This window comes from Schistocerca cancellata, chromosome 3, assembly GCF_023864275.1.
Source record: "Schistocerca cancellata isolate TAMUIC-IGC-003103 chromosome 3, iqSchCanc2.1, whole genome shotgun sequence".
Classification (NCBI taxonomy): domain Eukaryota; kingdom Metazoa; phylum Arthropoda; class Insecta; order Orthoptera; family Acrididae; genus Schistocerca; species Schistocerca cancellata.
In genome coordinates this window covers 383,382,423-383,409,187 of record NC_064628.1, presented here as the reverse complement: position 1 = coordinate 383,409,187, position 26,765 = coordinate 383,382,423, and the positions used below count along the sequence as shown (strand labels likewise).

Here is a 26,765-nt window from a genome sequence, read left to right as displayed (position 1 = left end):
AAATAGATTTGACCTGTTGCTTCAGTTAGAAGCTGGTGAGTCTCAAGCAGTTGCAGGTGTAGACAGGGCACAATAAACTTTCAGCAGCAAATTGAAAAGTAAGAATGTAGGGAAATGAGCAAAGAGAAAGAAAGTATTGTTGTTAGGTAGGTCCCATGGAAGAGGTGTTGGCCAACTTTTGCAGGATGAACTAGGGTCAGAATACCAGGTTACCAATTTTTTTAAGCCTAGTGCTGGTCTGGAGCAGATGACAGGGGATTTAGGATCACTTTGCAAAGATTTCACTAAGGAAGACATCGTGGTTATAGTGGGTGGGGCAGGTAATGGTATTGACAGAGATCCTGGGTACAGTATAGAGTGTGACCCGGCAAAGATTGCATCAGCAGCAAAGCATTCTAGTGTTGAGTTTGTATTTGTTCTTGGGCGCCGCCCTCATTTGAAATCTTCTGTCAAGAGAGATAATTTGGAGTTGGAATGGCTGCTTATGTTGAGTGCAGGGTCACACATTGGTGTGGTTCCTGTTGATTCTCTCAATAGGTGGGATTATACTAGGCATGGCCTTCACCTCAACAGAAAGGGGAAGGGTAAACTGGCTGGGAAAATAGCAGGAAAGTTATAGGGGGGAGGCACTGTCATGAGAGATAAAATACCAGTGGTTATAGGGTTCAGAAAAGACTGTTTTTTAGGGTAGCGAGGACAGAAAGAAACCAAATTTTAAGAGAGGATAGGACTGAGACAAACCTTCAGTTTGAGAAAGAAACCAAAAAACATAATTCTAGCTTATTACATCAGCATAAACAGCTATTGGTTAAGAATTTTCAACAGTCAGCAGATATTGTAACTCTACCCAATTTTAACTCAGTCAATGTGAAATGTCAGCTATCTTTATTGCATCAAAATATTCGAGGACTGAGAAATAAAATTAATGAATTAATTATCTGCTTAGATGAATTAGAGTCTTCAAACCCAGCTGACATAATCTGCCTCTCTGAACATCATGTGACCACTGGTATAGAACTTCTAAGTGTTACAGGGTTTAGGTTAGCATCTCACTTTTGTAGGTCAGAGATGGAGAAAGGAGGAGTTGCCATATTCATCAGGAACTGTCATAAATTTAAGAACATAGACATTCATAAATTTTGCCTAGAACAGCATATGGAAGTATGTGCAACAGCAGTAGAATTTCACAATAAATCCTTCATAATATTAAGTGGATATCGAGCACCTACAGGTAACTTTAATCTGTTCGTAAACCACCTTGAAGCTGTACTGGCCCATTTAACAACCAAAAACAAAGAAATAGTGGTTGCTGGTGATTTCAATGTAGATTTCCTTAAAGACTCTCCCAATAACAACGTATTTGAGTTAGTAACACTATCATTCATCTTAATTCCCACTGTAAATTTCCCCACTAGGGTAGCCAATTGCTCACAAACAGCCATTGATAATACCTTTATAGAAAAGTCCAATGAACAAAATTATATTACAAAACCAATAGTCAATGGCCTCTCAGACCATGACATGCAGTTCCTTCTGTTAAATGTTAATACTGAACAGGATATAAAATCTGTTAAATCTGAGCTCAAGAGGGTAATCAATAAGCCAAAAATTGATTATTTTAGGACACTCCTCAAAGACATTCACTGCAGTGATGTTTACAGTGTTCATGGCATGAATGGAAAATATAATACTTTATAGAACCATGGAGGGGCGGAAATCCAAGCTATGCTGGCATAACAGAGGATGGGGCAGATCAAGGATTTGTAGGTGTGAAGGATGGTGGAAGGATGCAGACCCCACGTCTGGACGGACAGGTGTTTCAGGAGGCGGAGGCGGTTGTGAGCTTTGTTTTGGATGGTAAGGAGATGGGGAGTCCAGGTGAGGTGGCGGTCGAGTGTGAGGCCAAGGTATTTGAGGGTAGGAGTGAGGTGGATAGGACGGCCATAAATGGTGAGGTAGAAATCATGGAGGCGGAAGGAGTGGGTGGTGCGGCCTATGATGATCGCCTGGGTCTTGGAGGGATTATCACGGAGGAACCACTGGTTGCACCAAGCGGTGAATTGGTCAAGGTGGGTTTGGAGGGTACGTTGGGACCGTTGAAGGGTAGGATAAAGGGTTAGGAAGGCAGTTTTATCAGAGAACTGGAGATGATGAACAGGAGGGGGAAGTTTGGGCATATCAGCAGTGTACAGGAGATAGAGGAGAGGGGAAAGGACAGAACCTTTGGGCACGCCGGCAGAGGGGTAGGAAGTACGGGAGTTGGAATCGTGGATAGTCACATAGGAGGGACGAAGGGAGAGGAAGGAAGCAATGAGATGGATGAAGTTGATGGGGAGAGGATAGGTCTGGAGTTTGAAGAGGAGCCCGGGATGCCGGACTCGGTCATAGGCATTCTGGAGATCAAGGGAAACAAAGATAGCGGAGCAACAGGAGTTAAGTTGGAGGGAAAGAAGATTGGTAAGGTTAAGGAGCTGGTCGTCGGTGGGGAATGAAGGCCGGAAGCCACATCGGGTAAGAGGAAGGAGGCGGTGCTGTTTAAGGTGGTGGTGAGTACGGCGAGAGAGGATGGCCTCGAAGACCTTACTGAACACGGAGGTGAGGCAGATTGGACGATAGGAAGAGGTATCAGAGGGGGGTTTGTTAGGTTTAGGGAACAGCAGGACACGGGAAGTCTTCCACCGGTCGGGGTAAAATCCAGTGGAGAGGAGGACATTGTACAGGGTAGCAAGGACAGACAGGAAGGATGGAGGGGATTCCTTGAGGTGAAGGTAGGTGACGCCATCATGACCAGTGGCGGTGTTGCGTTTGGAACGGAGGATGAGTGTGATGTCTTGTACGGTGATGGGAGTATTGATGTCTGAGGGGGGGTTACCGATCCAAGTACTGGAAGCTAGGGACGAGCGGGGGGACAGAGGTGTCAGTGCAGTCAAGGACAGTGGGGAAGAGGGAGTAATCAAAATGGGGATCGCCAAGAATGGAGAGGACGTCGAGTAGGTGGGAAGCAAGGTTGTCAGGAAAGGGTCGATCGTCATGGAGGATGGGATAATGCGGGGTGGGATGGCTACCAGTAAGGCGGTGGAAGCCTGACCAGCACTTGGAGGAGTTGACAGGGAGGGTGGAGTTGAGGCGTGTGCATGTCTGGCTCCAGTCTCGGCATTTCTTTGCTGTAAGGAGGTTACGGATATGTGTGAGAGTATCCCGGTCACGAGTGTGGAGGGAGGAGCAGTAGAGCCTGCGGGATTCACACAGAAGAAGGACGGCCTGTGGAGGAAGCGTCGGGCGGTGAGGGTGGATGAGTTTGCTGGCTGATCGAGAGGCAGGCGCTTAAATACGTGATTGGGGGCGCCGCTATTGGCCGCTAGGACTACGTGTCCTACTGTGGCGCCCTCACACTAGTTGTGGGCCAGGAGGTGCGGGCCGTCACAGCTTACGGTGATCTCCATGCCGTCTATCGCGGATTCAAATTCCGCGGCGCGTGGTATCAGACTTACATTGTCTTCTTGGAGTTTGTTTTTCTTTTGATGTAGTCCAATGGTCGGCCGACATCGGATCAGTTCGGATCGGGCGATGTAGACGTAGTGTTAATCTGTCTGGAGGTTTGGAAGATGTTGGGTTTACCATGCAGGCGACGACGGGGTCCAGGTCGATCTTGATGGTCTCGCGCACGAACATGTCGTCCTCGAGTATCTTGCCGATCTCGTCGTGCGCTGGCAGCGTGTTCTCGTTGGCGTCCCAGGTGTAGGGCAGGTAGACCAGCACCGTGCACTTGTGCAGCGCCCAGCCGATGCGCGCCAGCCGCCGCGCCGCCGCCGCGCGCTCCGCCTCCTCTGCAATGCCAAGAGGGGAGCTCAGAGCCCGCTGACGTGACCGAGTGTGACCCCCACCCCCCCTACACCCAGACCCAGAAGAAGACCGCTGCAACCGTGGCCGAAACGTTGGTTTTTCTCCAGCAGTAGTTGGGTACAATATGACGCGGCACCATACACAGAAAACTTTTACTTCGACTGAGTCTGGCCGCGGAAGCCTACGCAATTATACGATCGATTTTATTGTCTCAGTTAACAACTCGAAGCAAGTAAGTCTATTGGAGCGCCCCTGGTGTTTTAGTCATGTACTGACGAGGAGAACACGGCAAGCGCCATAATTCGATTTCCCAGGTACTTTGCTGCGTGGAAGAGGGGTCAGTGTCTCGGCTTATCTGTAGATACTCGACCGTTTCTGAGAAAGCGACTGTCAAAGTTTTCGACGTACTTTATGTGCCTGTCTAGCGAGTACCTAGTACAAAGGAGGTCGTGGCTCAGTAGGTAGCGTAGCAGCTTCACACTTTTGTGCCCTTGTTTGAAATCCAATTTTTTTTTTCATTTACCTACCCACGTCCTTAGGAGATTATTACATGAATGTTTTCCAATGTATACTGGACTAATTTTGTTATTATTCGTCTATGAACTGTATGGTGAATGGATTAAAAACAAAAAAGTAATTAAATGAATGGTTAATTATTTTAAATTGTTTTCGGTGAAGTTCCTGTGGTGTATGTTGATTCATAATCAACTGGGGGCGCCAGTTTTCAGAAAAGTGATCGGTTATTCTTGGTTTGCCACGAAATTACTGCTAACATGTGAAATCTTCTGCCGAACGAGATTCATGCAAAGAAATATCGCTCTGGCGAACCTGCCTTCACGTATTTTTCAGAATTTTTAATGCTTCTACGATCGGTATCTTCCAAGGGAGTGCACCATACCTTCCTGAAGAATGAACATAAGAACGAAATCAAATGAGCGTATGGCATCTTCGTTGGCCGGGAGGCCCCATCCGGGGAAGTACGGCCGCCAAGTGCAAGTCTTCTTTGAGTCGACGCCACATTGGGCGACTTGCGCGCTGTTGATGAGGATGAAATGATGATGAGGATAACACAACACCCAGTCCCCGAGTGGAGAAAATCTCCAACCCGGCCGGGAATCGAGCCTGGGGCTGCTTGCATGGGGGGCAAGCACGTTACCACCCAGCTAAGCAGGCGGAAAACATTAGAATAAAATATAAGAATTGAGAACTGATGTAAGAATAAAATATAAGAATATGAAAATTTACCTTTAAAATACCATAACACACACGTATGACACTTATTGTGAAACTAATTCTGATTTTACAATTAGTAAAACGCCTTTGTACCGGCTAGCTTGATAACAAACATTCCTGTAGTAATCTTATACAGACAAGAGAAGAAAAAATGAAAAAAAATTAAATAAATAAAAACAATAATAGGGTTTCGAACACGGTACGCAAAAGTTGAAGGCCGCGACGCTAATCACTGTGACAAGTTGGGCTGAGCTTATAGTGCGCTAGAAGGAGGGTCCACGCTGAGCGCTCAAACCATCTCCATCTTTAGAGTTAGTACGACAGATGTTTTGGTTTGCCCCTGGATTGTACCGCAGCCAATATTGATGAAATCCAACCGCGCATTAGGTGGCTCTATGAACAGTGTTTTTATTGCTTAACAATTTTCTATTCATGCTCATGCATGTAGGGGCTTACGAGACAGTGCATGAACAATTATCTGGGGGAAGCAATAGGCTTTAGCACCTCCCTTCACCATTCGTCAATTACTTATCGATCAGGAATCAGCAGCCGCGCGGGGTAGCAGCGTGGTCTGTGGCGCCTTGCGACGGTTCGCGCGGCTCCTCCTGTCGGAGGTTCGACTCATCCCTCGGGCTTGGGAGTGTGTGTTGTTCTTAGCGTAAATTAGTTTAAGTTCGTAGTGTGTAAGCCTAGGGACAGATGACATCAGCAGTTTGGTCCCAGATGAACTTATCACAAATTTCCAAAATTTCAGGGATCAGCAAAATGGTTCAAATGGCTCTAAGCACTCTGCGGCTTAACATCTGAGGTCATCAATCCCCTAGACTTAGAACTACTTAAACCTAACTAACATAAGGACATCACACACATCCACGCCCGAGGCAGGATTCGAACCTGCGGCCGTAGCAGCAGCGCAGTTCCGGACTGAAGCGGCTAGAACCGCTCGGCCACAGGGATCGGTGGATCAGCAAACAGAGCATCACATTTTCATTCGTTCATTGTTCTGTCCCTGTAGTCACACATGTTGGTCTTATCCAGGATCAACAAGAGTTAGCAAAGAGCATTTTTCTGTCTGCCAAGTCGCAAGAGACATACTGGAGCATTGATGCACGCCTCTCCTGGATGAGACAAGGCGCTAGCATTCGTGGAAAAACGTTCTCCGTGTTCAAATAGCATTACGTTTGAGTTAAAACTCGCGATTTCGAAGTTATTCACCATCTCTCTTTGTCAGGAGATGATTAACTGCCAGGACTGGCGTGTGTCTCTTATATAGCAGTGGTCCATTGGTGAAGTGACGTGGCAGAAAGCCGGATGTTCACCAGTAAATTCACAGTGACGGTGGGTATAATGTTAGTGGATCATGTGGCTTGGCGCTACAAAAGGTGCGATCGCAAAGGATCTACATTAAAACCTCGATTCTAAAGGAAAGCATTATTTCTGGGGACGGTCTCCATTCTCTGTGAAACCCGCAAATGAGAGAAAGTGGGACAGAGGCGGACCTAGTCTCTTCACTGTTCATTTCTAACGTTTGCACGTGCAAATCGCACGCCCCGATGATTTTATTCCGTCACTAGTGAGGTAGACCACTAGTATATGAGAGACACTTATCGGTCCCAGCAGTCAACCACTCCCTGTCGGTGAAGATGGTGAATATCTCCGAAAGCTGGAGTTGTAACTCAAAAGTGGCAGGATGGAGCCACGGAACAGTACGGTTGCAACTGTCCCAAGTAGCACAGACAAAGATTTATCTGGAGAAGACTGTATGGATTCCCAATCAGAGGTCTTATACATCAACAGTTACGAAGTCTGCTGGAGAGAACAGCTGCTTGCACCCTTTTGTCGCAGTACACGCACACACACACACACACACATACACACACTCACTCACCTTTCTCATGCTGCTTCCTTTGTTCTTCCTCCACTCGGATGTCCTCTCTCCTTTGTTCCTCCTCTGTTAGTTTATCCCACGGTATCTGCAACGACCCAGATAGAATGTCAGTTTACGATGTGGACTTGTCATCATATTGTTAAGTAATCTCCAACTAATTTCGAATTCGAACTATGAAAAGAGGCCAAAGAAGACATTCGATTTGAGTCTCTGCTCAAATATGCAGAGACCAATATTTTTAAACGTGAAATTTATCAGAAATCTTATTAAAAATAATTTTATTGTTTCTCTTATGCACGACGGATTAAAAAATATATACGCTGATGAGTTAAAATATTATGAGAATCTGCTGTACAGCACATTTGTTCACCCTTGGAATGTAATACAGCAGCGTTTTTGTGTCGCATGGATTCGAAAACTCCTTAGTAGGTTTCCTTAGGTATGTGACACCACGTGTGTATGCATAGATCACGCAATTCATGTAAATTATGGACTTGTTGTTTGTGAGCACGAAGCTGGTGTTCCATAGCATCCCAGATCTGTTTCAAAGTGTTGAGAGGAGGCGAGTTTGGTGGTCAAGACTTCAATTCATTGCCCTGCTTCTCAAACCACTGCAGCATGATAATAGTTATCCTGCTGGTAGATGCCACTGCCATTGGGTAAAACATTAAGCCTGAAGGGATGCAGGCAGTCTGCAATAATGTTCACGTACTCCGCAGCTGTTGCGGTTCCTTTGATTAGTGTCAAAGATCCCATGGAAGCTCAGAGGAATGTCCTCATAGCATAATAGTGCACCCATAGTCTGCATCCTTGAAACGATGCAGCTGTTCGCCCGGATAACCGCAAATCCGGACACGTCCGTCCACGTGGTGTAACAAGGAAATTGATTCATCCGACCACGAGACACTTTTCCAATGACCCACTGTAACGTAGCAAATTATTACGAGTACGAATCCGAAGAAGTAGTATTAAATATTAATCGATCTTTTTCATACTTATTGTACCAAATTCTATGTATAACACAACCATACTGCTAAAATTTCAAATCAGTAACTTCAATACTTTTGGAGATATAAAATTTTACCTAAAACACGTAATAACGGTGGCGGCATTCTGAAACCGAGTTACATACTGTAATGTACACTACTGGCCATTAAAATTGCTACACCAACAAGAAATGCAAATGATAAACGCGTATTCATTGGACAAATATATTATACTAGGACTGACATGTGATTACATTTACACGCAATTTGGCTGCATAGATCCTGAGAAATCAGTACACAGAACAACCACCTCTGGCCGTAATATCGACCTTGATACGACTGGGAATTGAGTCAAACAGAGCTTTGATGGCGTGTACAGGTACAGCTGCCCATGCAGCTTCAACAAGATACGACAGTTCAGCAAGAGTAGTGACAGGCGTATTGTGACGAGCCAGTTGCTCGGCCACCATTGACCAGACGTTTTCATTTGGTGGGAGATCTAGAGAATCTGCTGGCCAGGGCAGCAGTCCAACGTTTTCTGTATCCAGAAAGGCCCGTACAGGACCTGCAATATGCGGTCGTGCATTATCCTACTTAAATGTAGAGTTTCGCAGGGATCGAATGAAGGGTAGAGGCACGGGTCGTAACAAATCTAAAATGTAACGTCCACTGTTCAAAGTGCCGTCAATGCGAACAAGAGGTGACCGAGACGTGTAACCAATGACACCCCATACCATCACGCCGGGTGATACGCCAGTATGGTGATGACGAACACACGCTTCCAATGTGCGTTCACCGCGATGTCGTCAAACACGGATGCGACCATCATGATGCTGCAAACAGAACCCGGATTCATCCGAAAAAGTGACGTTTTGCCATTCGTGCATCCAGGTTCGTCGTTGAGTACACCATCGCAGGCGCTCCTGTCTGATGCAGCGTCAAGGGTAACCGCAGCCATGGTCTCCGAGCTGATAGTCCATGATGCTGAAAACGTCGTCGAACTGTTTGTGCAGATGGTTGATGTCTTGCAAACGGCCCCATCTGTTGACTCCGGGACTGAGACGTGGCTGCTCGATCCTTTACACCCATGCGGATAAAATGCCTGTCATCTCGACTGCTAGTGATACGAGGCCGTTGGGATCCAGCACGGCGTTCCGTATTACCCTCCTGAACCCACCGATTCCATATTCTGCTAACAGTCATTGGATCTCGACCAACGCGAGCAGCAATGTTGCGATACAATAAACCGCAATCGCGGTAGGCTACAATCCGACCTTTATCAAAGTCGGAAATGTGATGGTACACATTTCTCCTCCTTACACGAAGCATCACAACAACGTTTCACCAGGCAACGCCGGTCAACTGCTGCTTGTGTGCGAAAAATCGGTTGGAAACTTTCCTCATGTGAGCACGTTGTAGGTGTCGCCACCGGCGCCAACCTTCTGTTAATGCTCTGGAAAGCTAATCATTTGCATATCACAGCATCTTCTTCCTGTCGGTTAAATTTCGTGTCTGTAGCACGTCATCTTCGTGGTGTAGCAATTTGAATGGCCAGTAGTATATTCATCTGCAGTATCAATTGAAACTACAACCAAGAGGACAGGTGAACATAATCCCATTTCCTGGAATTTTCCTTAGTTTCATTACCACAGATTTCTGACGTAATTAAAAATACTTTAGAAAATTATTATTTCATTGTGTTTTGGAGAGATTGAGAGTGTGAATGGAGGACATACGTAAAGTGAGAATGTGACATTTTACTAAAACTACGTAAATGTATGCGTGAGAAAGCTGTTTTTAAATAGGTGAATTTGTGACATACGAGGTGCGACAATATAGTAATGAGGCTGACGTGAAAAAAATGTTGCTTACCGTTTTAGTCAAGTTTAGTGTTGTATCCTTCAAAGTAGTTCCCTTCTGATTGCACATACTTTTTCCAGCGCTTCTGCCATTGATGGTAACATTTCTGGAACTCCTCATCACAGCTTTTTGGACATCTTGTGCTGTTTGAAAATGGTGTCCCTTGACCGCCGTTTTGACTCTTGGAAATAGAAAAAAAGTCGCACGGAGCGATATCTGGTGAATAAGGTGGCTGTGGTAGTATTGAAATTTGTTTTGACGTTAAAAATTGCTGTACTGACAGAGCAGTATGGGATGGCGCATTATCGTGATGCAGAATCCAATTATAAAATGTTAGCACGGACACAAAGAACTCTTATACGAAGTCTTTCTAAAATTTCTTTGTAGTAATATTGGTTAACTGTTTGTCCAGGAGGTACCCACTCTTTATGAACAATTCCCTTGAATCAAAGAAAAACACAAGCATGCATTTCACTTTTGACTTTGACGTGATCCCTTTGAGCACCATTGCGAAATTTGGCACTTTGTCTCTGGATAGTACTGAAAAAACCAACTTTAATCACTAGTGATAACACGGCTCAACAATTCTGGATTGATTTCCATTTGCTCTAACAGATCGGCTGCCATATTTTTCCGTGTTTCTCGCTGTTGTAGTGTGAGATTTTTGGGGACCATTTTTGCACAAATCTTTCTCATACCAAGATCTTCAGTTATTATTAGATGAACCGTTTCTTGATCGCTGTTCAGTTCTTCTGCAATTATTTTCACGGATTATCTTCGATCAGATCGTACGAGTTCATGCATCCTGGCCAATTTGACATCCGTCCATGAGATTGATGGTCGTCCACTGAGGTCTTCATCTTCAACATTTGTTCTGCCTTCACTAAACATTTTATGCCAACGAAAAACAAGCCTTCTGAAGCTTACCGTAAGCTGTCGTCACGTTTTCACCCAGTTTAACGCAAAACGAAATGGCATACTGTTGCGCAATATTATGTAGTTCCATTTCCGTGATAAAGAGACACAACCGCATGTTAACTTATTAGAGCACAACTCACAACTGAGCAGTTGCATCGATGTGCCGCTTGGACTAGAAGCAGCTTATAGACTAGGGTCAAAGATATTGTGCCTAAGCAAGCCTGCAGGGTTGCCACATCTTCTTAAGAAAATCAGTCTCATTACTATATTGTCGCACCTCGTATGCCCGAGTGATCTTGATTTTATAAAAGGTACCCAGAAGGGGCAAAGAGCATTAAATTTATTAGTAATTTATTTCGTGGAAAGGAATCGTATTTTTTCATTAAATGTTATTTAGTTTTGGAATTACGAGATTTGTAGTCGAAATTATGTGTGGTAATCTGATTGGCTGACATTAATACCGCAAGTATAGAAGTTCTAGAGATGATCTGATTGGCTGCTTAACGTACTAGCCAATAAGAATTCAGCATTTCCCGCTCGTTTGAGTAGGGTTTTGTGCCTCAGATCTATGAGTTGATATAGTCGCTCAGGGCCGTCTTCTGGTAAACGGCTCTGTTAACCCCGCGGTGGTCGCATGGGTCTGACAGACCCGACAATTCAGAACATGCCCTACAGAAAATAGCCGGTGCCGAGGTAGTGACCTGACGTCTGGTGGGTCTCTTCCTCTACTCGTCCTGTGCAAATGGAAAACCTCAGCACGACTGCAGTTCTCACCCTGCTGTCTAAGTGTACTTATCTTTGTTGAGTTTTCATCTGCAGGTCTCCCTGACCTTCCTTGTCGCAGTAAGTTTTATTTATTTTTCCTTCTGAGTATAATATTTTTATCATATCGATTATTGACATTATGTAATGCATTTATTGCGTAATAGGATTTCTAAATGAGCCCTTGAGCCTCAGGGGTCTGTCAGACACACACGACTAGTCATGTTATTTTTCTCACAACAGTTTTGTTTGTGCATGGAGACGTCAACATATTTTTTTTTGTCTTTTTAGGTATGGAGGGAGAACGATTTGTATTACCACCCGAGGACGACGATAGTGTACGACGAATTCACACGATGCTCCTCGATGATCTTCCTGAGCTGGGCTTGCGCAACACCCCTAAGTTCGAGGGTGAGAATGAATTTGAAGATGAGGATTCGGAAGGTGTTGCGAGGGACGACTATTTAGAATTGAGGGAGGAAACATCTGACACGGAACAAGATAATTACTAGGACGAGTATGACATTGGTGATATTATTCTTGGTCATGATGGCGAAAGTATATGGACCAAGAAAATTCCGCTTGGAAATAGGACAACCCTGGAAATGAACATTATTACACATTTATCTGGTGTGAAAAGACAAGCACAGCGGGCTACGACTACTATAGCCTGTTGGGAACTTTTCTTTGAGGCCGACATAATAAATACTATAGTTCAGTGCACAAACTTCCAAATTAGCACAAAAAAAGATAAGGATGCGAAGAATACAGACGCTCTAGAATTGAGGGCATTTGTGGGCTTCGTTTGAAAAAACTGAATCGTACAAACCTCGGGGAAATATGGTCTAATGATACAACCGGTGAGGAATTTGCCAGAGCAGTGATGAGCATGCAGAGGTTTAGATTTTTATTACAAAATTTACGATTCAATGATAAACGAACTCGTTAAGAGAGACAAAAAGGTGATAAATTAGCTGCAATTAGAGAACTTTTTGAACAAATAGCTGGTAATTTCCAAAAGTGCTATAGTATTGGAGAGTATACTACAATTGACGAAAAGCTTGAGGCTTTCAGAGGAAGATGCCCTTTCAAGCAATATATATCTTCGAAACCCTCCAGGTACAGTGTAAAGATGTTTGCTCTTACCGATGCACGGTTCTTTTATACCCTCAATTTGGAAATTTATCCTGGAAAACAGCCACCTGGATCCTTCAGGACTGGCTTGTCTCCACACGAAGTGGTGATGCGTGTGACGAAGCCTAGACACAATACCGTCACAAATATTACTGTGGACAACTGGTTCAATAGCTTTTCACTGGCGGAAGAATTTTTGAATAAATGGTTGATAATGGTTGGGACGGTAAGAAAAAATAAAAATGAATAACCACCTGCAATAGCAAATAAACAAAATTTGTATTGCACCCAATTTTTGTTTGATAACACAAAAACTCTTATTGCATATCAGGCCAAAAAAAAAGTGATCCTCTTATCTAATATGCATCATGACGCTGTCATTGAAAGTGAAACAGTCGCCAAAAGGCCGGAATAATTTCTTTTTACAATGCCACCCAATCTGGGGTTGACACAGTGGATAGGATATGTAGTTCTGTGAATGTGGCCAGAAATACTCGACGTTGGCCAATGACCGTTTTCTATTCATTGCTGAATGTTAGTGGAATTAATGCAATGGTAGTGTTCAGTTAGCAAAAAGATACTCTTCCCAAAAAGAAGGCGTACCTTTTTGAAAGAACTTGTCTTTGGTCTTGTTGCTGAACAGGTGAAACGGAGGAAATACATGCAAAATCTTCCCAGGCAACTGAGATCATCGATTGAAAACTTATTTGCAATATTGTACCCACAATTATCGAGTGGAACCAGTTCTAAGACATCGAACCAAGGAAGGAAAAAATGTTACGATTGTTCGAGTAATATTGATAGGAAAACGTACTACCAATGTATGAAATGCCAAAAGTACATTTGCATAAAGGACCATTCCATTTTCGTTTGTAAATATTGTTATAATTACTATTTAGAAGTAAATAATGAGTAAAGATTGTTCAAACGTAAAGCATAATATTAAAATTTGTTCCTCATTTATAAACATTGTTTATTAGTATATATTTCCTATGACATTCCTTTATAAATATAATTGGCAAATACGTGTATTATACATATTATTATATTGAGTTTCATTTTATTGTATTCTATAACAATGGTAAACATATGACATGACTTAGGAGAACTAAATATACAACATTAAACAGCTTAAATGACTTTCGGGTCTGTGAGGTCCGGTGCGATCGCTCCCGTAACCACGAGGAGCGCGACATCCGCCGGGTTAAACCACGCTGATCACATTTGTACCAAACTGTAGAAATTCGCGCGTTTGATCAGTTCTCGTGTCGTTGACAAAAAGCAACTATGTTATTGAGTATTTAGTGAAAGTTTGAACTCTGTGAGTGGTTTATTTTAGGAGATATTCGCGTGTAAACATTTCATGTTGTACATAAACTCCGCGCGGTGTGTTTCGTGCAGATTACGAGACATTATGGCGTGCACTTCTTTACAGGGAGTCTACTGAATGACTGAATGTATTAACTCGCAAGCAGTCGTGAGTGAGTGACTGTTTAGGACGTTCAGCATATCCGGTCGGGCTAAATGCCTTCTGCCTCTTTTTGAGCATGATCTTGTAATAGAGTCCGTCAGTTACATTGCATTAATTGATGTCGGGATATTAAATAAGGACTTGACAGTCATTTTCAGTGTTTTAAAGACAAAAATCAACTTAAAGGAAATTTTAGACATTTTTTCAAACGACTCATGCAAGAATCACGAACACTCGATAGTTTAACTAAGTTTCAGCTGCTGCCCTTGGACTGGAATTATGTGACCATTGCGTAGTAGGTATTTAGTCGACTTTTCGTCAACGCTGATTCTGTTGGCTAAACTAGTATCTACCATTGCAGAGAAACCTATCCAGGTTGGTGGACCGATTATTTGAAGAATAGTGAGGCACCGATCCGCCCCGCCGCACCAAGACCGAAACTGCTGCTCGTGTGCCCACTGCAGTCCCAGCTGACGACGGCGTTGGGCCAGCAAGGCAACCGGTAGCGGTCGTGTACTGTGGAGCCCCGTCTTGAACAACGTGTGCCGAGCACTGTGCTCCCAAACACTCGTGCCGCCACAGTCGCCACCTATCTTGCATTATAGAGGGGGCAAGCCTCCGACCTTCACACTTTGCGTCGAGGCGTGGACGTCCAGTACGTTATCGCTAATCAGTAATTTCCTGTCTTTCAGCCGGTTCCCATAGAAGCTCACGACGGTATCTCGCGAAGAGCCGAGCAGCTTCGTCGTTTCCGTGCGCTAGTCCCCTCATGCCGACACATAACAACCTGCCCTTTGTTACAGTAAATAACAGATTTCGGCTATCAGTCGTCCTTTCGAAATTTTATTGGCAGATCTAGATTTCAGCTAGAAACTAGCTATTCTCAATGCTAAGAATACAACAGGTACATAGTTAGATGATGTCATAAAAAAGTTGCAATTATTGGCTTAACTCGTATGGTTTGTATATTACATACCATTATCATTTTTGATCAATGCATGTAATGCCTTTTGGTCGGGCTTCATTCACAGTTCATTGAATACGGAAGGCAGAAGGCGGGCTGTGTGGAGAACACCTCTGTTGGTTACATGGCGCCCTCTATGTGAAGTACATATAAACCTCAATGGAAGTAAACCACTTCAAATTTAATTACATAAAATGGAACATAAGTAAAATTCTTACATTGTCGTCTGACTTATTTCATATTTATCATCAAGTAATAAAATTTCCATGTTCACTCCTTGTGAGTCCGTTATTATTATTAAAAGATTTAAATTACGTCAGGTGGGTAAAACTTTTCTTTATAAAAAAACATTTTTTAAATTTATAAAACACTGTAAGACACGTGCTGTATACATCTATTGGTTGATATGGCTTAAATATATTGATTTTTATATTATATTTCCCTTTATTAAAACATAATAAGTATATTGTTCGTCATATTTTCTAAATAGTTCATAGATGGTGCCAAACATCAGTCAGATGGACGGTCATTACAATTTGGCTATTCCGTTATAGATATGGAGGTTGCTAACCTCTTTCTTCCTTAAAGCCGATTAACATATCATGGAAGAAGTTCTGTTGGTTCAGAATTGTACTCATAGTACTCGTATAGTATAATGCAAATGGTTGCTACATATTGGCAAGACTGTAGGTGTTACCTCGTTCCCTCCACCGTAACCGACCGAGGTGTTCTCCACACAGCCCGCCTTCTGCAAACATTAATATTCAAGAACTGTGAACGAAGCCCGACCAACAGGCATTGCATGCATTGATCAAAAATGATAGTGGTATATAACATACAAACCATATGAGTTAAGTCATTAATTGCAACTTTTTTATGACATCATCTAACTATGTAACTGTTGTATTCTTTGCATTGAGAATGGCTAGTTTTTAGCTGAAATCTAGACCTGCCAATAACATATCAAAAGGACGACTGATAGCTGAAATCTATTATTTACAAGTCAATAACAGCCGTTGCGTGCAAACAGCCTCCGAATGGAGGGCAACCTTTGTTACAGTGTCTGATGTCAGAGTATTTGCCCATTTGCGGCCTATGTCGTAACGAGAAGATTCCCCTGTTCGTCTCTGTTCCGCTTACAATCTTACCTTAGCACGCCACGTGGTTACAGTGCCACCAGGCAGCATTTACTATTTGCTGGTCACAGTGTTGCACTCGGCCAGACTCACCGGGTGCCTCCTTGCAGTTCCCGCCTCCACAGCCGCCTGAATCTCCAGCTCGGTCACAATGAGTCTGCGCAGCTGCGGCGCGTTCGCCCCGAACATGAGGTTCACCAGGCCACCGCCCTGCCGACACGGCAGCCAAATAGTGGTGAGCAAGAAATCGCATATCTGTTATAAATCACATTGACTGAGAAGTCACAGATATCACAGTAACAACTATACAGAATCTAGTTGCTATTTCAGTCACAATTAGAGTAGCCATTAATATGTAACGCCTTGTGCCATCTGTTGGCCGAATTTCGCACTTCTTCCTGTGCGATTTCAGTGACGAGTCGCAAGTAGCTATCTAGAGGGTTGGATCCCCTCCTTCGAAAGCAAAGCCTGGGCTACTCTCAGGGTGGACTCTCCGTCTTCGAAGATTGTGTCTGTCTGTCGGTCTGTCTGTCTGTCTGCCCGCCCGCTGCTCACTGCTGTAGCTGTTCGTCCGTCCGCCTGTCTGCTCGCCGTCCATCGTCGTCGCCGCCGTCGCCGCCGCCGCTGCCTGCTGTCCGTCCGTCTGTTTGTCGCCGTCCGTCCGCCATGAGTCCTCCCACCTCCACTGTCATCTACACCTCCCTCTCCCCCTCTTCCAGTCACTTCCTGGAGTGCCGCCCTGGCCTTTCTCCTTACACCTCACCTCCCTTCCCCCACTTACCCATCCCCCTGTCTCCTCCCCTGCTGTATACCCACACCTCTACACCCTTCCTCCAGCCTCCACACCCTCAACAGCTCCCACTACTACCCCCGCCCTCACATACACCTCTGTTGCCGCCTCTGCTGCCGCCCCTCAGGTAGTCAGCTTCCCCTCTCTCACCCACCCCGTCGCTTCGTCATCTGTGTCTCCTGCACGCATCGCGTCGCGCTGAGCCACCGTTGCCACCACTGAACCGGCTGCTTCTCCCGGCACCTCCACTACGCCACAGGGATCTGCCAACCGCCACCTCCCTCTCCTCCCCATCCCTCTCTGGTCCTCCCAGCCTCCGGTCTCCAAAAAACCCCAAAAGCGCGTCATTACTGACTCTGCTCCCGCCACTTCCCACAAAAAGGCAACACCACCTCCCCCTCCTCCTGTTGTCTCCTTGGACACCACGCCTCCTCCAGCCACCCATACCCCGGCCCCCACCCTCCACACCTTTGTCCTGTCAACTCCTGATCCTAAGTTCCTCACTGCTCGTACCCTCACCGTGGAGATACGAAAGTACTTACCTGGTGCTCCCATCTCACAACTCATTCCCTGCAGGGTCTCAGTCCTTATCGAGTCCCCGTCCCCATCCTTTCACACGGACCTCCTCCGTAAACTCCCACGAATTATGTTTGGCCCCCACGCCCCTCTCACACCCTTCCTTTCCACTTCCACTCCTCGTCAGTCCCAGCCTCCCCATTGCCCCCCCCCCCCCCATCTACACCACTGTGATCACCGAGCTCAGCCCGGTGATTACGGAGGAGGAAGTGTTGGCAGAACTGAACTCCCACCCGGACTTGGAAATCTGCTCTGCCCACTGCATCCACAATGCCTCTGCTCCCACCTACTTCGTGCGGATCTTCTCTGAGTCCGCCCCCTCCATTGACCATCTCCTCACCCAGGGTGCCCTGATATACCACCATCACCACCCTCTTGAATCCTCCAAATCCCCCCCCCCCAATCCTACCATTGCCAGTGGTGCTTGATGTACAATGACCACCTGACTCCCAACTGCAAAAAACCCCCACCTGTCCCCATTGTAAGGCCTCCCACTTTCTTAAGAACTGCCCTATAACACCTTCAATGGCCCCCATCCCACCTACTTCCACAAGTGTAAAGCTAAACCCCCTCCAGCCACCCTTGAGCTTACAGTCCCTGTTCGTCCCGTCGATCCCCCTGTCCATCCCAACAATTCCCTCTGTCCACCCCCCATGGCCGAGGACCTAATCTGGTTCCTTACCGTTATACTACAAAACATTCACCCTTTTCAGTGCCCCCACACCTTCCAACAAATCTCCCTTGCCGCTCACTCCGTTTTCCACCTGAACACCTTCGCCACTTACTCCCACAACCAAGCCCACTTCACCTTCACCTGCCTCAGCACCCTAGTTTAAGCCTCTTCCCTTCTCTCTCTTCCCCCCCTCCTTCCCGCCATCGCACGGCACGAGTATCGCATCCTCTTCCAGAACTTTCGCTCCTTCCTCTGCAACAAATACCTCCTCATGCACACCCTCTCCCACCACCAGGTCGACACCTTCCTCTTGAATGAAACCTTTCTCCAGCCCCACCATTCTATCCACACCTCTCCGTATATCCTCCACTGCACGGATGCTCCTGGTCCTCGTGCGCAGGGTGGAGTTGCGATTGGCCACCTTAAGCATATCCCCGTCCGGCCACAACCTCTCCTCAATGACCCCACTGAACACCTTATCCTCAGCGTCTTCTTCCCCTCCCTCACCATTACCTGTGCCACCATCTATGTCCGCTCCACTGCTTCATCTCGCACATTGACCGCACCTTCTCCACCTATTTGATTGCCGCCGACCTCAACATCCATAGCCGCACTGCTGCCGCCCTTCGGCGGTGGCATCAGTTCCTCTCCACGATCCAAGGTGACCTTGTTCCCCTTCCCCAGCACACCCGACCCGAAAGTGAAACCACCCCCGATGTTGTCATTGCCTCCGCCAACCTCCTTGGGCATATTGCCATCGCCGTCCTTGACCCCACAGGTAGCGATCATCTCCCTGTCCTCACCATAACGTCTGCTCACCGCCCCCCTCTGGTTCCGCACCCTGCACCCCCTCCCAAGGTTGTCCATGACTACCACCGTGCCAACTGGGATGCCTACCGGGACTCCATCTCCACCCAGGTCGAAAGCCACCCTCTTACCTATCGCCACCCTCACAACATCATCCATGCCTTGACCTTCCTTCAGAAGGTAATTGCTGACGCTGTGGAGGCCCATGTTCCTACTAAAACCATCCACCCACACCGTCCCACTCTCGCTCCGCAGGCTGTCCTCCTCCTCCATGAATCCTCCTGCCTCTATCGCTCCTTTCTGTGCACTCGTGACAGGGATACACTCCAACGCCACCGGCAAATACAGCGACATGTACAGAACCTTATTACAGCAACGAAACGCCCAGACTGGCGCCAGACCTGCACACGACTCAACGCCACCTTCCCTATCAACTGGTCTGCCTTCCATCGCCTTAATGGTTCCCTTTCCGCTCCCCACTACCCCGTTCTCCATAACGGTCGCCCCCTTCCTGACATCCTCAGTAAGGCCAACCACTTTGCATCCCACCTTTCTGAGGTCTTCTCATCCCAGATGATCCCCACTTTGATTATCTCTTTTCCCCACCATCATGGAACGTGCCGATACCTCCGTCGCTCCACTTGCTCCTAGTCTCCAGTACTTGGGGCAGTTGCCCCCTCAGACATAAACACTCCCATCACAGCACAAGACATTAAACTTATCCTTCGGTCCAAATGCAACACGGCCCCTGGTCATGACTGTGTCACCTACCGCCACCTTCAAGAAAGCCCCTATTCCTTCCTGACTGTCCTCGCCCATCTCTATAACGTCTTCCTCTCTACTGGCTTCTACCCTGACCTGTGGAAGACCTCCCACGTCCTCTTATTCCTCAAACCCAACAAAACCCCTTCTGCCGCCTCTTCCTATTGTCCCATCTGCCTCACCTCTGTCTTCAGTAAGGTCTTCGAATCCATCCTCTCCCACCGTATCCATCAGCACCTTACTCAACACTACCTCCTCCCCTTTACCCAGTGTGGCTTCCAACCCTCCTTCTCTGTTGAAGACGAACTCCTAAACCTCGTTCACCTTCTGTCCCTCCAGCTCAACTCCCGTCGCTCCACCATTTTTGTTTCCTTTGACCTCCAAAATACCTATGACCGTGTATGGCATCCTGGTCTCCTCTTTAAACTCCAAACCTACACCCTGCCTGTCAGTTTTGTCCATCTGGTCGCTTCCTTCCTCTCGCACCGTCCTTCCTATGTCCCCCTCCACAACATCAACTCCCGTATATTTTATCCCACGGCTGGCATCCCCTGGGCTCTGTCCTCTCCCCTCTCCTTTATCTCTTGTATACGGCTGATATGCCCAAGCCACCCCCACCAGTCCACCTTCTCCACTATACTGATGACACCGCCTTCCTGGCTCTCTATCCTACCCTTAACCAGTTCACCACTTGGTGTAACCAGTGGTTCCTCCGTCTCAACCCCTCCAAAACCCAGACAATCATCATAGGCTGCACCACTCGCTCCTTTCGTCTCCATGATTTCTACCTCACCCTTTATGGTCATCCCATCCAGCTCACCCCCACCCTGAGATACCTTGGCCTCACCCTCGACCGACACCTCACCTGGACCCCTCATCTCCAGACCATCCATCAGAAAGCCCATTCCCGCCTCTGCCTTCTGAAACTCCTGTCTGGCCGGACATGGGGATTGCATCCTTCTACCATCCTCCACACCTACAAATCCCTCATCCGTCCTATCCTCTGTTATGCCAGCATTGCCTGGATCTCCACCCCCACCCGCTTTTACAAGGCCCTCCAAATCCTTGAACATCATGCGCTCTGCCTTGCCTTCCATATCTGCCTTCCTTCCCCCACATGGCTCCTGTATGAACTGATCCCCTTCCCTTAGCTCCTCCTGTTCCTCCAAAATCTCCGCATCGTTTACATTGTCAGCAGGCTTGATCCCCCCCACCCTCTGGTTTCCTCCTTCCTTTCCACCCCCTGCCCGTTGCCGCGCCTCTATCGCTGTATCCCACCCTCTCTCCACCTCCACACCCACCATCTCCTTCATCAGGGCAATTTCCAGCGCCTCCCCCTCCTGGATGACGAACTTCGCCATGACATCTACCCTTCCTTCCAACTATAACCTGGCCTTGTTCCCCCCCCCCCATCCCAAGGGCCCCCTTTTTCCTTTCCTCTCCCCTCCTTCTCCCAGAGCAGATATTCCTCCTCCCCCCCCCCCCCTGAGACCCTGCAGCCCATACTTGCCTCTTTCCTTCCCACATGGCTTACCTACCGTGGCTTATGTTCTGACATAGGTTTGTGGGAAGTAATCAGACTACTAGTCACATAAAAACAAAAAAAAATACGTATGTCTGGTCGTATGGAAGGATAGATTGGACATGGTGAATTGTGATTTCAGTGTGCTGAGGAGTATATGGTTCAAATGGCTCTGAGCACTATGGCACTTAACATCTATGGTCATCAGTCCCCTAGAACTTAGAACTACTTAAACCTAACTAACCTAAGGACATCACACAACACCCAGTCATCACAAGGAAGGGAAAAGTTACAGTCTATCGCACATCTACCCTTCCTTCCAACTACACTCCTGGAAATTGAAATAAGAACACCGTGAATTCATTGTCCCAGGAAGGGGAAACTTTATTGACACATTCCTGGGGTCAGATACATCACATGATCACACTGACAGAACCACAGGCACATAGACACAGGCAACAGAGCATGCACAATGTCGGCACTAGTACAGTGTATATCCACCTTTCGCAGCAATGCAGGCTGCTATTCTCCCATGGAGACGATCGTAGAGATGCTGGATGTAGTCCTGTGGAACGGCTTGCCATGCCATTTCCACCTGGCGCCTCAGTTGGACCAGCGTTCATGCTGGACGTGCAGACCGCGTGAGACGACGCTTCATCCAGTCCCAAACATGCTCAATGGGGGACAGATCCGGAGATCTTGCTGGCCAGGGTAGTTGACTTACACCTTCTAGAGCACGTTGGGTGCACGGGATACATGCGGACGTGCATTGTCCTGTTGGAACAGCAAGTTCCCTTGCCGGTCTAGGAATGGTAGAAGGATGGGTTCGATGACGGTTTGGATGTACCGTGCACTATTCAGTGTCCCCTCGACGATCACCAGTGGTGTACGGCCAGTGTAGGAGATCGCTCCTCACACCATGATGCCGGGTGTTGGCCCTGTGTGCCTCGGTCGTATGCAGTCCTGATTGTGGCGCTCACCTGCACGGCGCCAAACACGCATACGACCATCATTGGCACCAAGGCAGAAGCGACTCTCATCGCTGAAGACGACACATCTCCATTCGTCCCTCCATTCACGCCTGTCGTGACACCACTGGAGGCGGGCTGCACGATGTTAGGGCGTGAGCGGAAGACGTCCTAATGGTGTGCGGGACCATAGCCCAGCTTCATGGAGACGATTGCGAATGGTCCTCGCCGATACCCCAGGAGCAACAGTGTCCCTAATTTGCTGGGAAGTGGCGGTGCGGTCCCCTACGGCACTGCGTAGGATCCTACGGTCTTGGCGTGCATCCGTGCGTCGCTGCGGTCCGGTTCCAGGTCGACGGGCACGTGCACCTTCCGCCGACCACTGGCGACAACATCGATGTACTGTGGAGACCTCACGCCCCACGTGTTGAGCAATTTGGCGGTACGTCCACCCGGCCTCCCGCATGCCCACAATATGCCCTCGCTCAAAGTCTGTCAACTGCACATACGGTTCACGTCCACGCTGTCGTGGCATGCTACCAGTGTTAAAGACTGCGATGGAGCTCCGTATGCCACGGCAAACTGGCTGACACTGACGGCGGCGGTGCACAAATGCTGCGCAGCTAGCGCCATTCGACGGCCAACACCGCGGTTCCTGGTGTGTCCGCTGTGCCGTGCGTGTGATCATTGCATGTACAGCCCTCTCGCAGTGTCCGGAGCAAGTATGGTGGGTCTGACACACCGGTGTCAATGTGTTCTTTTTTCCATTTCCAGGAGTGTATAACCTGGCCTTGTTCCCCCCCCCCCCTCCCAAGGGCCCCCTTTTTCCTTTCCTCTCCCCTCCTTCTCCCAGGGCGGATATTTCTCCTTCCCCCCCCACCCCCGAGACCCTGCAGCCCATACTTGCCTCTTCCCTTCCCACATCCCTCCCTACCTGGCCCTCTTCAGCGCGCCCCCCGCCCATCTCCCCCCTCTCTTCCCCTCCCCCCTCCCTTCCTTCCTCCGGTCTCCCTCATCTCCTTGCGCCTGGCAGGTCCTCCGTTTTGATCGTCAGTGTTGTGTTTAGTGCTGTTTCTCCTGTGCGTCAAGAGGTGTGATTTTAATTGTGTACTGCCTTGAGGTTCGCTGTCAGTGTTTGTTATGTGCTACGCCATCCATCGATACTTTTTATGCTCCGGTCCTACTGTGCCTTGTGTTCTTCTAATTGTCGCAGTGTGTGGCTTTTTGTGTGCGCTACTTTTTTACAGCTTTTTTACCTCCATTTTACAGTCGCCCCTTTTTTTGTCTATTGTCTTCCATGATGTTCCCCCTTTTTTTATATCTATGTTCACCATATTCTCTCCTCTGAATATTTTTCACTGTCTTCTATTGTTTGTTCTATGTCTTTCGGCTGAAGAGCAGTTCATATGCTGCTGCCAGCCCGCCCCGATGGGGAATTGAAATACAATAAAGAAAAAAAAAAAAAACAATCGCAAGTAGCAACGCCGTGTGCTGTCTGTTGGTCGAATTGCGTACTTCTTCCTCTGAACGTCTTGTCTACCTGCGATTTCGATGCCAAGTGCCAAGTAGAAGTCACAAGTATGAGCCAAACGTGGTGTCAATAACACGGAAGGCCTGACTCTGCTACAAAACGAGTGAGGAAGGGAGCAGTAGCAAAAGTTACAGTCTAAAAAATGGTTCAAATGGCTCTGAGAACTATGGGACTTAACATCTATGGTCATCTGTCCCCTAGAACTTAGAACTACTTATACCTAACTAACCTAAGGACATCACACAACACCCAGTCATCACGAGGCAGAGAAAAGTTACAGTCTATCGCACAGTTTGCGACGTACTCGACCGTTCCAGCCCCTGGTAATCTTCAGCTACCCGTAAGACATAATGAGTTAGTCAGCTGCTGGTATAATCACAGTGTTAACTGTACTTAACTGGAGATACCAGGCGTCGAGGAAGGTCAAACCTCCTAACATTTCAAACTACCCAAAATAGATAGTTCAGAGGAGAGTAATGTTGCGGAAGTTAATATGCGAGGGACATTCAATAACTAATAAAATAAAGTGATGTAGAAAAGAAACATTTTGTAGAAGGAGTTTTGTACTTTCATGACTTCAGGTTCGCATCACTCGGACGAGCTCAGAACAGCTGAGACATAAAAACTGTTTTGTTTATGACCTCAACATCGCATTTAACGATGACGTGTAAGTTTCTTCGTAAGCTGAAGAACGTTCAGTGATCCGTTTTGTTATTTCTACAGATGAAATATCGGCTAAAATATTTTCTCGTTGGTTTTACGGTATGGTGAAAGTTGTTTGAACCACGGGAATTTTTATAAGTGAATTTAAAAACGATCGAACCTCAGTGACTGACGTGTAATGTCCGCCGGCCAGCTGAAGTGTCATCTCCTTCACTTGAAACTTAGTTATTAGCAGGGAAGAATGGCGAAGTAACTTGACCGTGGTCTTGATTGAGCCACTTCCTGAGTATTCATCTGAAGTTGAAACGTATCGGACGGGATCCATGCTGCCTTTTCATTTCCATTAGTATTACTCCCTCCTCAATCATAAAGTAATTACACTTGTTTTTCTATTCCCTTTTTAAGTGATGCAAAATCTTATATTCAAATTGGGACACAGATGGTTGCAGAGGTCATGCTGTCCCTCTAATTACGACATTCCGACCAATTTAGTATTAGGTCTGCATGTTGTACTAGGCTGCTAAATTGGTCAGGTCTCAGCAAGCCATGCAGCTTTGGGTGCCGTTGGCTGGACGGTACAGCTCCGTGGGGACCGTCTTTCACGACTTAGAAGGGAAATTCTGCATCGCATCCCCCTCAGATTTAGTCGTAATATGACCCAGTGTCAAAAACTGAAAATAGATCGAGCGTGAAAACAGGAAGAAGGTGTACTGAAGTGTGAAAAAAAGAAGCAACATAGGAACAGTAACGGTCCAAACTGAAGATGTGGAACATCGACTGATCATCAATAGTCACGGCATCGTGGTTACATAATCGCGTAGATGGACTGCAAAGGTGGAGATCTGTGTTCAATCGCCCCTGAGCTCCATATTTTTTTTTTTCATTTAATTGTGAACTGCCCTTGTGGTCAACGTGCCTGTCCGTTGTATTCAAATTCGTGTCTGTGTCGTGGCGTAACGTCCATTTGCAACAGTGATAAGTAAGGAAGGGACCACTAGATGTATGTGCCTCCTATTTGTTCTACACAAGTACGCATATTATGACTCTTGCGTTCCGTTTTGGAAGTTTTGACTCTTGAATTACTTTGTTGTAACATAGTTCACACTCGTTTAATCGTTGTTTTCATTTCTGTGAGAGGTCTATGCGGGTGCTCCCGCTATTCATCACATCTATTTGCGACGGAAATATATTCTTACCACATGACTCATATTCTGTAACCAATGTACAGTACGAAAATTGACAAGACTGCAGGAGAACAGACACGTCAATGACCAGATGGTAAGTTCATAACTTTGTGAAAAACACAGGCGAGATTTGAACACGGATCTCCCACTTTGCAGTGCAACACCGTGACCAGACAACCATTACACCGTGGCTCATCTTGAGTTTGGGCTGTTCACTGTTTCTCTTTTGCCTCTGTTTTCACATTTTAGTACACCTTCTCCCTGTTTCCATACGTGATCTGTGTTTAGTTTTTGGCGGACTATCCACTGGGCTGTCTTACCACTAAGTCTGAGGGGCGATGCGATGTGGAGTTTCCCTTGTCTTTGCCGCTGCAGAGGGTAGCTCCCAAATCCACTGGGCCAGAGACAGCAGTGAGTCACCGGTCCGCCGAGCTTTGTGTGCAGGGCGCTAATGTGACGACACTGGCAGGTTTGTTTGCAGAAACTGAGCAGATATCAAGCAGATGGTCCTCACAATGTAGCTCACGGCAGTGTGGAATAAAAGAATCGTAGGAACTGTAGAGAAACTTTTTTTTTGTCTCTTCTATTGACCCAAATTGCCCCCTATAGCGTTTGCTGGCCACAGGACAGATGCCAGTCATAAACGAACAGAGTGTGGGTAGCCAACTCACGAGATAACATTGTCAGGTCTGCAGAATATCGGCCCGTTTTTTGAAGAAGTTCCTTGGCATGTTTCTGTCAACGGCACTCAGAGATTGTTGAACCATCATCACAAGCTGTACAGAGCGAAGACAATATGGTTGGCAGGTACTCAAAAAGTAAATGGAGTAAGAGTCAGGGCACCTTATTTCCAAGAAAACGAAGTGTGGGTTTGCTTGCACCAGTCTGAGCAGTGACATTTCAAGAATAGGAGTCTGTATCAGATTGTTACCATTTTGTTTAAAATTGCAAAATTCAGAGACTGGCTAGCTGATAAACAAACTTTTAGGAGGAGGAAGGGCAAGCTTTGTTTCGCAGCGTCTCACTGGGAGCTTATCTAACAATCTTGCGGATTATAAAATAGGCAGCTTTTGGTGGATTCTCTGCCTAGTGGT

At 46.7% G+C, this 26,765-nt stretch overlaps 1 protein-coding gene across 1 annotated transcript in view; it reads right to left on the bottom strand.

Annotated features, from left to right (window-relative positions):
• LOC126176321 (fibrous sheath CABYR-binding protein-like) overlaps positions 1-26,765 on the bottom strand; it is a 187,934-nt gene that overhangs the window by 101,042 nt on the left and 60,127 nt on the right. Inside the window, exons 3-5 of the mRNA XM_049923471.1 lie at positions 16,289-16,405; positions 6,965-7,049; positions 3,619-3,827 (exon numbers count right to left, since the gene is read on the bottom strand). Of these exons, the coding sequence (XP_049779428.1) occupies positions 3,619-3,827; positions 6,965-7,049; positions 16,289-16,405 (411 nt within the window). The remainder of the gene's footprint in view (positions 1-3,618; positions 3,828-6,964; positions 7,050-16,288; positions 16,406-26,765) is intronic.